This window comes from Salmo salar, chromosome ssa12 (genome assembly GCF_905237065.1).
Source record: "Salmo salar chromosome ssa12, Ssal_v3.1, whole genome shotgun sequence".
Lineage (NCBI taxonomy): Eukaryota > Metazoa > Chordata > Actinopteri > Salmoniformes > Salmonidae > Salmo > Salmo salar.
The window spans coordinates 77,382,061-77,393,926 of NC_059453.1; the positions used below are offsets into that span (position 1 = coordinate 77,382,061).

At 45.4% G+C, this 11,866-nt stretch overlaps 2 protein-coding genes across 4 annotated transcripts; one reads left to right on the forward strand and one right to left on the reverse strand.

Annotated features, from left to right (window-relative positions):
• The first annotated feature begins 408 nt into the window (after window positions 1-408).
• On the forward strand, window positions 409-5,776 carry LOC106565811 (netrin-4). 2 transcript variants are annotated; one of them, XM_014133367.2, is made up of 10 exons: window positions 409-1,800; window positions 2,230-2,699; window positions 2,805-3,143; window positions 3,282-3,408; window positions 3,702-3,890; window positions 4,087-4,303; window positions 4,425-4,552; window positions 4,671-4,739; window positions 4,845-5,015; window positions 5,146-5,348. In XM_014133367.2, the coding sequence occupies exons 1-10, from the start codon at window positions 1,716-1,718 to the stop codon at window positions 5,217-5,219; spliced, it is 1,869 nt and encodes a 622-aa protein (XP_013988842.2). In that variant the 5' UTR covers window positions 409-1,715; the 3' UTR covers window positions 5,220-5,348. The 2 variants fall into 2 exon arrangements, with proteins under 2 accessions (XP_013988842.2, XP_013988841.2); XM_014133366.2 differs by having other exon boundaries at window positions 410-1,800; window positions 5,184-5,776.
• Window positions 5,777-8,137: 2,361 nt separating this feature from the next.
• chchd4a (coiled-coil-helix-coiled-coil-helix domain containing 4a) lies at window positions 8,138-10,154 on the reverse strand. Of its 2 annotated transcripts, none has more exons than XM_014133364.1 (3): window positions 9,991-10,154; window positions 9,220-9,318; window positions 8,138-9,049 (listed from the first exon to the last, which is right to left on the reverse strand). In XM_014133364.1, exons 1-3 carry the CDS (start codon window positions 10,010-10,012, stop codon window positions 8,664-8,666), a joined length of 507 nt encoding a protein of 168 aa, XP_013988839.1. In that variant the 5' UTR covers window positions 10,013-10,154; the 3' UTR covers window positions 8,138-8,663. The 2 variants fall into 2 exon arrangements, with proteins under 2 accessions (XP_013988839.1, XP_013988840.1); XM_014133365.2 differs by lacking the exon at window positions 9,991-10,154 and adding an exon at window positions 9,649-9,984.
• Between the last annotated feature and the right edge of the window lie 1,712 nt (window positions 10,155-11,866).

An 11,866-nucleotide genomic window follows, 5' to 3' on the forward strand; every position in this document is an offset into this window, starting at 1 on the left:
TCATATCCGTCGCCAAACCCACTGGCTCCAGGTCATCTATAAGTCGTTGCTAGGTAAAGCCCCGCCTTATCTCAGCTCACCGGTCACCATAGCAGCCCCCACCCGCAGCACGCGCTCCAGCAGGTATATTTCACTGGTCACCCCCAAAGCCAATTCCTCCTTCGGCCGCCTTTCCTTCCAGTTCTCTGCTGCAAATGACTGGAACGAACTGCAAAAATCACTGAAGCTGGAAACTCACATCTCCCTCACTAGCTTTAAGCACCAGCTGTCAGAGCAGCTCACAGATTACTGCACCTGTACATCGCCAAACTGTAAGTAGCCCATCCAACTACCTCATCACCATATTGTTATTTATTTTTCTCTTTTGCACCCCAGTACCGCTACTTGCACACTCATCTTCTGCACATCTATCACCCCAGTGTTTCATTTGCCATACTGTAATAATTTCACCACTATGGCCTACTTACTGCCTCATTACGGTCTGTATATTTGCATCTTATTAAAGTAATTTATGTGAATAAAATTTCATTTTGTGGGACTATTCAACAATTCTAAGCCCCTTACATTTACACTGAGCCATAATACTAAAGAGACATGGTGTTTATTCCATCTACTGGGTATGCGTCAACAAGTTCAGCAATGGACTGTTCATTTCCTGACATAGGCCTACATGTGGTTAACACAGGGAATTTTGAAGAAGCACTATGGTATATCAACACTTTGGAGGCCAAGTGTTTAATATCCACCATCACTGTCTTGTATTAGGCCTATAGAAAGGATTCTGAGGCCCATCGACAAAATCAGACAGGCATGTGGTGAAGTGGTTGAGTAGCCTGTGTATTCAACCATGTATAAAGTCCAGAGAAGTTCTAACCAACTAAACTCATCTCCACGATTTACGATGAGTTTAGTAGCCCTCATTTACACATGAAATCGATCTGTGTAAATGCCAGCTATTAGTTGACAGCATTAATGAGGGCTATTCTTTGGGTGTTGAAATCTGTAGTTTTTGATAAAAACTATTTTAATGCGATGTCGGAGCTCCAGTCCGCCCTCACTAGTCGCCCCTCAACTTCATCATAACTCACGGAGTTGAGTTTAGTCAGCTAGAGCTGATTCCAATAACCAACTCATCATCAAGCTTTGATGATTTGAATAAACTGTGCAGTGCTAGGGCAAAAAAACTAAACATGCACCCGGGGGGCAGGAGCAAGTTTGGGAAACCTTATAGGCTAGTATCCACCGTGTGACAATGTGCTATCAAGGCAAGCCCTAAAAATGGAGTGCCCTGGGGCTATTTTCGTCAGCTATTTTGTAATAGCTCAGGAGTCGGGACTGGGCATCGTCTGACTCGATCGTTGAGAGACAATGACGGCCGCGTACGGGACACACTTCATTGACTAATGTTAATTGTTAATGATGATGCTCTGAATGCGAAAACAATCATTTCCCTGTCGTCATTATTAAAGATGTCAGACAAAACGTATGGCTGAATCAAACTGCGCCGCTGTTGGACTTCAAGCGATAGATTGGGATGTAGGCTATGCGAAATTTTGCGGTTCTCATTGGAATGCGGTCATCTTTGGAATAAACAAACGCATGTGACGCTAAGGCGCATCTGCACTGCTGCCAAGAATAATAAGACTATTTGACTGTGGGGAGTTTTATTGTCATTGGATTGCTAATAATTCATCCAGTGGGATTATCAAAAACCTATGGAACGACTTGAAGGTCGCCTTCGATTTGAGATGCTGGCGATTAACTGCGTTTTAATTGTAGCGTTCATGCACAGCGGGACAGGTGAGTGGCCATCAATTCATTTGATATGATGGTTCGATTTTTGGCCATAATTTTACTGTCTCTGTTGGCGCTATTGTAACGACGCAGTGGATTATAGGAATTTATCATAACAAATTCCATTGTGGGATGAATTGGGCACACAGTGCCACCAGCTGCGGTTTCGTTATCTGCCTTATCTTTACAGTTATGACTGGAAAAGATCGAAACTCGTTCTTGATAACTCTCGCCTATCGCCCGGTTTACTCTGATATTATTGAGTTACCTTAGAAGATGCAACCTGAGATACACGTGCGTACATTGCTCCCTTTCCTGCAGGACGCTCTGGAGTGCATTGACACCCTCCCATGGGAAAATAGCCAATATGCAGTTATGAGATTGCTTATTTTATATTTATTCTGCATTAACTCTCTTCATCTACCCCATATTCAGCCTCCAGGTGTGTAGACCATGCCTGCAGTCCTCCCATGGGCAACCTGGCCAGTGGTAGGACCCTCACCACCCTCTCAGGCTGCTGTGGGAATGGGTCCCACCACTCCCCATGCTCCACTCCCCTCCACACCTGTCCAGATCATCTCCACCCTCCTGCCCACATGGTGGATGATCCCTTCCTGCACCCAGACACCTGGTGGGCCTCGGGCGTGGGCACTGACCAAGCGGAGGAGGTCCGCCTGGACCTGGAGACCCGTTTCTGTCTGACCCACGTGGTGCTGCTGTTCCACTCACCCAGGCCCGCTGCCATGGCCATGGAGCGCTCGCAGGACTTCGGCCGGACGTGGGAAACACTCAAGCTGTTTGCACAGAACTGCAGTCTGGTGTTTGGTCTTCCTGATGACACCAGTCAGCATGGCTCGCGGTGTACATCCCGGTACTCCAGTGCCAAGCCGTGCAGCAGGGGAGAGGTAAGAGGACAGAGTGTCTCATGCACTTTGTGGGGTAAGACAAAAGCAGAGTTCTAGAAGCACAGTAGACATACAGTATATAGTAGACCTTTATGTTTCTCACAGGTGATATTTCGGACTCTGGGTCCTGGTGGATTAGTTGACCCCTACAGTCCAGAGGGCCTTTCCCAGCTGACCCTCACCAACCTCCGCCTCAGACTTCTCAAGGCTCAGACCTGCCCATTATCTGTGGCGCCTTCCACCACTTCTTCCTCCATCAGACTCTTCAAACCTCCTGCGGACCGGAATCTTCCCCTTCTCCCTTCCCCCCAGCCCAGCTCAGAGGCCCCTGCCTCAGCTCCATTTGCCATTTACTCTCTCCTGGCTCGGGGGACCTGTCTCTGTCATGGCCATGCAGAACACTGCTTACCCCACAGAGGCGGACAGGACACACTGAAGGACATGGTGAGTGTGGTCTGCTCAGCCTGTGTGTATCTGTATGCTTTAAAAACCCTTAAGTAGCTATGCTTGTCCTTTATTGCGGATGTTTCAAATCAAATTCTATTTGTCACATGCGGCCAATAGACCTGATGTTTATTGCAGGTGGCTGGCAGGTGTGTGTGCACTCACCACACAGCAGGAGAACACTGTGAAAGGTGTGGCCCACTCTACAATGACCAGTCCTGGAAGCCAGCCAATGGCAGCAGTGGGGAGCCACATCCGTGCCATAGTGAGTGCCCTACTAAAAGGGACCAGGCCCTGTTGGGTTGCCAGCTCAAATCAAGCTCATGTTGAGAGATTATAGAAATACTTCAACATTGTTTACATTTCAGTTATTAAAGTTTCATTCAAACATTAACAAAATCTCCTGGAAAAGTTGTAGAACATGCAGGGAGGTCAAGACTCCAAGCTAAACCGGGAGTGTTGGCAACCCTACCGTTGGGTGTCATTAAATAATCTCTTTCCTCCTTACTAACCGCTCCATCCTCTCCCCTGTCCCGTTGTTGTCTCCCTGTGCTCCAGAGTGTGAGTGTCACAGCCATGCAGAGAGCTGTCATTTCTCCAAGAGGGTGTGGCTGTCCTTGGGGGGCACCAGTGGGGGTGTCTGTGACGACTGCCAACACAATACAGCTGGGCGCAGGTGCCAGCGCTGTCGCCACGGTTACCACCGCCAACCAGCCATGCCCCTCAACTCCCCCCACGTCTGCACACGTAAGTCAGGACAACCTACAGACAAGTCAAAGTTAAAGAACGCTACTTGAAACTGAAAACATGTGTATGTTAAAACATTATCTCCCTCTAGTGGTATGGATTTGTAACAATGTGGGGATAGAGCGAGAGGAAACAAGGGAGAGGGTGTGTGTGTTCTTGCTAAGTCTGTGTGTCTGTTTCACTCTTCCGTTAACAGATTGTTGGTGTGACCCACTGGGCTCATTACCAGCCAGCTCTGGGGAGGAGGGCCGATGGTGCCACCCCAGGAGTGGACAGTGCCATTGCAGACCTGGTGTGGGGGGAACAGGCTGCAACCACTGCCTCCCTGGATACTGGGGCTTTGGGGGAGAGGGGTGCAAACCCTGTGCTTGTCCCCAAAACTGTGACCCCCACACTGGGCTGTGCCTGGACAGGTAAGCCCTAAGCCCATTTCTCACTACTAAATCTAACACTTCATATGTGGCTTTCTTTCCTATTTCCAGTTTCACTCCACAATAACATCTTACCTCTGTATTCTCGTTGTCACTTCATCAGCTATGCAAATAACCAGGTTTTAAATATACCTATGGGAGGCAAGATTCTTGCCATGGACCATGCCTTGACCAATGAGGGTGAGCCAGTGTGGTCAAAGCAACTGGCAGTCTCTGCCCTGCACTACACAGGTGAATAATATTACACACTAGCATTAGAGTCATGCACCACCCACTACTTAATGCTTGCCTTCATGGGTTTGAGTAAACATATTAATGTGCTGCTGACACTGTCTATGGCTCCTTCCAGGGAAATGCAGTTGTAAGGAGAGAAAGTTGAGGAGTGTCTCAGATCTCTGCAAGACCAAATATGCCTATGGTAAAATATTTCCCAAGGTTCTCACATACTGTACTCATCCTACATTCTTTTAAATGTACCCCTCACCTTTTCAGCGATGTATGTCTCCATGTATGTCTGTGGCAGTGATCAAAGCCAGTGTGTTGTCAGCTCATGACAAGGGGAGCTACGCAGAGGTACAGGTCAAAGTTCGCAAGGTCCTGCGTTCAGGACAGGTGCCTCTCTCCCAGGGCACCCACAGTGTCTACCCCCTCTCCTGGACTAGCCGGGGGTGCACCTGCCCCATCCTTAATCCAGGTAGCCCAACTTATACATCACTGAACAGAATATTGTGCGACTATATTCAGTAATGTTCTAAATATCATCCTTATTTTTCCACAAGGTTTGTAGCTACTCTGTTCACTCTGATATATGTTCTTCTAAACAGGATGGAGGCTGAACCCTCTCCTCTCCCTCTTCTTCCAGGTGTGGAGTACCTGCTGGCGGGTCCAGAGGAGGTAGAGACAGAGCGGCTGCTGGTTACCATGCAGAGTGTGGTGGTTCCCTGGACCCCTCAACTGGGGACCCACATATCGGAGGGCCTAAGGCAGGGCTGCCCAGAACACCCTCTCCAAACCCATAACAGAGCAATTTGAATGGACATTTAGGGTTGTATCACTGGTTCAATAGAAAATTCAGGAAAGGGACTGAAAGTCAGTGGAAAAGGCTTGACTGTGTGTCTTGACCAATGACTGCTATGGAAAATCTTGCCCAGAAAAGACTACAACCCTGCCATATGATGCAAAGAGGACTGACTGGAATCTTTTGAGCCATTCTTGTGAAGATGATTTTACTTGAGGGAAATACCACACACAAACATAAAAAAAGCATCCTTCTGGAATCCAATGAATGTTTGGGTGGTCATATTTGAGCCATGCCTTTTATAAATAACATCAAAATGCCTACTAGGTTCTACAACAGTATGTTACATTCCAGTGCTGTCTCTGCTTTTAGTGTACTATATATTTATCAGTATGCAATTCGAATCATTTAGTGTTCCAATTAAAATGCTAAAAATACACCTACTTACTTAAATATTGAGGCACACAAGAGAGTGCACTGTTCTAGTCTGCAGCCTTCTTGGTGGGGGTTTCCCAGGTCAGGCCACACCATCTTCTTTTCTATTGTTCTTCTCCGTGCCTCTCTTCAGCGTAGTGCAGTCGCAGGGTGCATGTCTGGTGGTAATCTAAGTCTACACATGTCCCAGCCATCGCCATCTTCTTTTCCACAACAAATAGGGCCTACAAAGTACATCCAAAGATAAACCTGAGAAACTTGTGTTACGAAAATGTAGCTAATATCTTAATCCAAGGCTGTGTGTGTGGTGCAGTTATACCAAAGAATGAACTCGGGATCCCTGAGGAAGAATCACTTTCAAAGCATCATGGGCCAGTCGTAAATATGAATATGTAGCTTCATTTGTGTTTGAAGTATTCAAACATAGAATCAGAGAGGTGTGAAAGAGGAAATGAGACATGGTTCAGTATTAACTTTAATCAGGAGAGGTTAAATGGGAGTAGCAGTCCATTAAGGTTTAAATTACATGTTTTAAAAGCAGGTGAAGGAAGCGCCTTCACTGTGGATGGATACTGAAGCTTTGCACAATTTCATTATTGACTAAATAGTTTTTATACAATAATTGCCTAGCACCTGTCTAGATGATACTGTATATACTCACCAGCCTTTCTTCATAAGAACAGGAGTTGTTGATAAAAGCAGCCAGCACCAAACATACTTGGCCTTTCAGGACCCTCTAACTAGAAAAGTCATACACTATATACACAAAAGTATGTGTACACCCATTCAAATTAGCAGATTAGGCTATTTCAGTCATACCCTTTGCTGACCGGTGTATAAAATTGAGCACACAGCCATGCAATCTCCATAGACAAATATTGGAATTAGAATGGCGTTACTGAAGAGCTCAGTGACTTTCATTGTGGCACCGTCATAGGATGCCACCTTTCCAACAAGTCAGCTCGTCAAATTTCTACCCTGCTAGAGCTGTCCCGGTCAACTGTAAGTGCTGTTATTGTGAAGTGGAAACATCTAGGAGCAACAACAGCTCAGCCATGAAGTGGTAGGCCACACAAGCTCACAGAACGTGACCGCCAAGTAATCCATCCTCGATTGCAACACTCACTACCGAGTTCCAAACTGCCTCTGGAAGCAACGTCAGCAAAATAACTGTTCGTCGGGAGCTTCATGAAATGGGTTTCCATGGCCAAGCAGCCGCACACAAGCCTAAGATCACCATGTGCAATGCCAAGAGTCGGCTAGAGTGGTGTAAAGCTCACCGCCATTGGACTCTGGAGCAGTGGAAACGCATTCTCTGTAGTGATGAGACACACTTCACCGTTTGGCAGTCTGACAGACAAATCTGGGTTTGGCAGATGCCAGGAGATAGCTACCTGCCCCAATGCATAACACCAACTGTAAAGTTTGGTGGAGGAGGAATAATGGTCTGAGGCTGTTTTTCACAGTTCGGGCTAGGCCCCTTAGTTCCAGTGAAGGGAAATCTTAACGCGACACCATATAATGACATTCTGGACGATTCTGTTTTTCCAACATTGTGGTAACAGTTTGGGGAAGCCCTTTCCTGTTTCAGCATGACAATGCCCCCATGCACAATTCTTTTTTATTTTACCTTTATTTAACTAGGCAAGTCAGTTAAGAACAAATTCTTATTTTCAATGACGGCCTAGGAACAGTGGGTTAGGGGGCAGAACGACAGATTTTTACCTTGTCAGCTCAGGGATTCGATCTTGAAACCTTTCGGTTACTAGTCCACCGCTCTAACCACTAGGCTATCTGCCGCCCCACAAAGCAAGTTCCATGCAGAAATGGTTTGTCGAGATTGGTGTGGAAGAACTTGACTGGCCTGTACAGAGCCTTGACCTCAACCCTATTGAACACCTTTGCCCATGATTTTGGAAAAATATGTTTTACGAGGTGTCCACATACACTACATGACCAAAAGTATCTCAAAAGGCCTGAATCCTGAGATTTACACACACACTGAATTTCAGATTTTCACATAAATCATGTATTGATGTCATTGTGATTTGCATAAATGTATGCATTAAACACATCTCCATCTTCCATGGAGACTGCATTATGCACCCCATAACAAAACGCCAGTTGGCTCACAGTGTTTCATTCTCTCCTTAGAGGAAATTATTGCATAGACAATGGATTTCCACTTTCTTAGGGCGGTCATTTGATGGAACAATCTATTATATAATAGTGAGGCAATGTAGGCTGTGCTAAAACTCAGATTTAACTGAAAAATACAGGTTGGTGGAAAAACTTCCTGCCACCAGCGACGTTCAGGACTTTTGACAAAACTTAAGTGGGAAAAACAGACATGTCACATGATCTTTGACCAGCAACTGAGAACAAGAGTAATCAAGCTTTAATACTAGCTCAATTGCTTACAATGATCCTGCAAGCGCAAACATGAAGTCAAGTAATCACAAACTAGCAGTAACATTGACAGTAGGTTACACACCTCCAGTGTAGCATTAACGTAGAATGGCACAACACATCTGATTTGAAGCTTGAAAAGCAGAAAAATGTTGGTTGCGAGTCTTAACTAAAGTCCCCTGCAGAAAACACCCCCCCCCCTACAAACTTGGCACTGTAGGAACCTCAGCTCAACAGCCACTACAATAAAGCCTATGAAATGTATTTTGTATTGTCCTCTCACAGCCTTAACTGATATTCCCTGGAAGAGACATAACTCCTTTGCAGTACTAGGCCCCCTTTAAAGTCATAATCCTTGGTGATGAACATTGAACCAAGAGATAAAGTCTGAGGCACCAGTGAACACACAGCTGATCTCCCATGAAAGTGGCCTGTGCTCAGCAGTGGTTTAAGAGAGAGACTGGGGGATGCTGGGTGATTTTAGCTGGCAGCCTGGCTGTCTGTGGATGGTGTATTGTCAGATGACGGGGCAGATTCAGGTGTCGGTGGGGACGGGGTAGAGTTACTAGAGGGCACTGAGGCTGGGGAAGAGTCCTCGGTGGGCACAGAGGCAGTAGAATCAACGAGGGAAGGGGCAGCAGCATCAGCTCCCTCGTTCTCGTCCTCCTGGGGGTAGAGCTCGGGGTACTTCTGCATACACTCCTGCATAGCACGAAAGTTGTCGATACACTCTGAACCCTTCACTTCTTCATTGCTGTAGTGGAAGCAGGAGAAGGCCTCCTTGAACTGTGTCCCACAGGGCCCACTAGCCATCCCTCCCAGGCATGGACAGTTCCAGTTGATCTCCCCACTGGGCAGGATCAGGCCTAGAGGAATAGGGATATAATAATGTATTGATATGGTTGTAATTGCGACCCTTCATCATTCTTCAGTATACACCTCTTTGGTATCTTTGTAATGACTACACTACTGATGAGCGTTTCATAATCCTTCCACATCCCCCAACATGAATTCACAGAATCTACAGCCCACTGACCCTGATCTTCGTAGGGGTCATTGGGGTCATCTGCAATGAGCTCAGCGTTGCTGGGCGCTTCATGGTCTTCCTTGGTAACGAAGATAATGCGATCTTTACCTGGCAAGGAAAAAACATAGGTGAGGTCAGCATGAGAAAATGGCATCTCCAAGGAAACAACAGGCACGGAGTTGTAACCATGAGATACTAAATGCACTTCCCCTCCCCGATTTCCAGGCTGGTTTTAAATCAATGTGGGAGACCATAAAAATTAATGGTTAATATTGTGTATATTGTCTGACAGCGCATTTATCTATTGGATCATTGCACGCTGTAGACTATTAATGTTGGCCATAATAGCTGTTAAGTTAACAATTCAACAGCTGTTTTTCAACAGAGTTCTGCACACAGTGTTAAGTCAACAGGGTCCTGATATAAAACAAACTTAACTGTCACCCGACATGACCTGCTCTTTGACAGCTCCGAAAGAAAGTCCTCAAGCCTCGTTAGCTATCTGGCTAGCTAGCATAGAAGCTGATGTGCTCGTCTCGTACTACTAATAGCCTGTCTCGCTACCTCTACAAATCGGATTAATACTGACATAATCTGATTGCCCTAGTTATAGACTTCGTTGAACCTATAACTGGCTATCTACATGGAATTACTGTACCAATAACGCCGGAATAAGCAACGCTGACATGCTACTAGTAGTTAGCCAACATGCTAGGCCAGTCAATGACATTGCATGAGCGAAATGAATGAAAATGTGAGTGTGTACGCCATTAAAGTCACCCTCTTGCTTGCAGTACGACATGACTGCCGGTGGTGATATCTGTCAATCCTCTACTTGTCTTACAAGTAACAACAGTTTTTGTCCAACAATTAGCTACTGTGCAGACATTTAATAACCGCCCGGCTATCAGTGTCTTGTCAGCAACACAAAAAAATAGTACTACCGGGTCACGGAATTTCGAAATTATTCTAAATAAAAGTCCCCCACGTGAAAAGCGTCAATGTGGGTTTTAAAACATCTTCCAATGTCAAATAAATGTCCCCAATGTGAATCACTGGATATGAAATATACACTACCGTTCAAAAGTTTGTGGTCACTTAGAAATGTCTTTGTTTATGAAAGAAAACCTTTTTTTTTTGTCCATTAAAATAACATCAAATTGATCCGAAATACAGTGTAGACATTGTTGATGTTGTAAATGACTACTGTAGCTGGAAACGGCTGATTTTCAATATAGGTGTACAGAGGCCCATTATCAGCAACCACCACTTCTGTGTTCCAATGGCACGTTGTGTTAGCTAATCCAAGTTTCTCATTTTAAAAGTCTAACTGATCATTAGAAAACACTTTGCAATTATGTTAGCACAGCTGAAAACTGTTGTGTTGATTAAAGAAGCAATAAAACTGGCCTTCTTTAGACTAGTTGAGTATCTGGAGCATCAGCATTTGTGGGTTTGATTACAGGCTCAAAATGGCCAGAAACAAAGAACAGCGCAAACTGGCTCTATCCAGAATAGAAAGATGAGTGGGAGGCCCCGATGCGCAACTGAGCAAGAGGACAAGTACATTAGTGTCTAGTTTGAGAAACAGATGCCTCACAAGTCCTCAATTGGCAGCTTCATTAAGTAGTACCCGCAAAACACCAGTCTCAACGTCAACAGTGAAGAGGCGACTCCGGGTTGCTGGCCTTCTAGGCAGAGTTCCTCTGTCCAGTATCTGTGTTATTTTGCCTTAAGAAAAAAAAGATCTTAATCTTTTTATTGGCCAGTCTGAGATATGGACATTTCTTTGCCTAGAAGGCCAGCATCCCGGAGTCGTCTCTTCACTGTTGACGTTGAGACTGGTGTTTTGTAGATACAGCAAAGGACCTTGTGAAGATGCTGGAGGAAACAGGTACAAAAGTATCTATATCCACAGTAAAACAAGTCCTATATCGACATAACCTGAAAGGCCGCTCAGCAAGGAAGAAGCCACTGCTCCAAAACCGCCATAAAAAAGCCAGACTATGGTTTGCAACTGAAATCCAGAAAAGATCCAGACATGATTACTGCTGCTTATGTCAGAGGACAAGTCACTCTTCTCTGATAATGACACATATAAAGTTTTATGAGTGGAGATGTTTATGTCAACAGGGTCCTGAAAAAATGTCCTCTTGTCTGATAAAATATAACTGTTTGGCCATAATGACCATCGTTATGTTTGGAGGAAAAAGGGGGAGGCTTGCAAGCCGAAGAACACCATCCCAACCATGAAGCACACCATCCCAACCGTGAAGCACACCATCCCAACTGTGAAGCACGGGGGTGGCAGCATCATGTTGTGGGGGTGCTTTGCTGCAGGAGGGAGTGATGCACTTCACAAAATAGATGGCATCATGAGGTAGGAAAATTATGTGGATATATTGAAGCAACATCTCAAGACATCAGTCAGGAAGTTAAAGCTTGGTCGCAAATGGGTCTTCCAAATGGACAATGACCACAAGCATACTTCCAAAGTTGTGCAAAATGGCTTAAGGACAACAATGTCAAGGTATTGGAGAGGTCATCACAAAGCCCTGACCTCAATCCTATAGAAGATTTGTGGGCAGAACTGAAAAAGCGTGTGCGAGCAAGCAGGCCTACAAACCTGACTCAATTACACCAGCTCTGTCAGGAG

Bases quoted from the DNA above. Each gene is read 5' to 3' on its own strand.
- LOC106565811 (XM_014133366.2), top strand. From the start codon at position 1,716: ATGGAACGACTTGAAGGTCGCCTTCGATTTGAGATGCTGGCGATTAAC. The intron at 2,700-2,804 runs GTAAGAGGACAG...TGTTTCTCACAG, and splicing joins AGCCGTGCAGCAGGGGAGAG to GTGATATTTCGGACTCTGGG. The intron at 4,553-4,670 runs GTGAATAATATT...GGCTCCTTCCAG, and splicing joins CTCTGCCCTGCACTACACAG to GGAAATGCAGTTGTAAGGAG.
- chchd4a (XM_014133364.1), bottom strand. From the start codon at position 10,012: ATGTCGTACTGCAAGCAAGAGG. The intron at 9,319-9,990 runs GTGACTTTAATG...TTTCCTTGCCAG, and splicing joins GTCGTACTGCAAGCAAGAGG to GTAAAGATCGCATTATCTTC. The intron at 9,050-9,219 runs GTCAGTGGGCTG...CTATTCCTCTAG, and splicing joins TGACCCCTACGAAGATCAGG to GCCTGATCCTGCCCAGTGGG.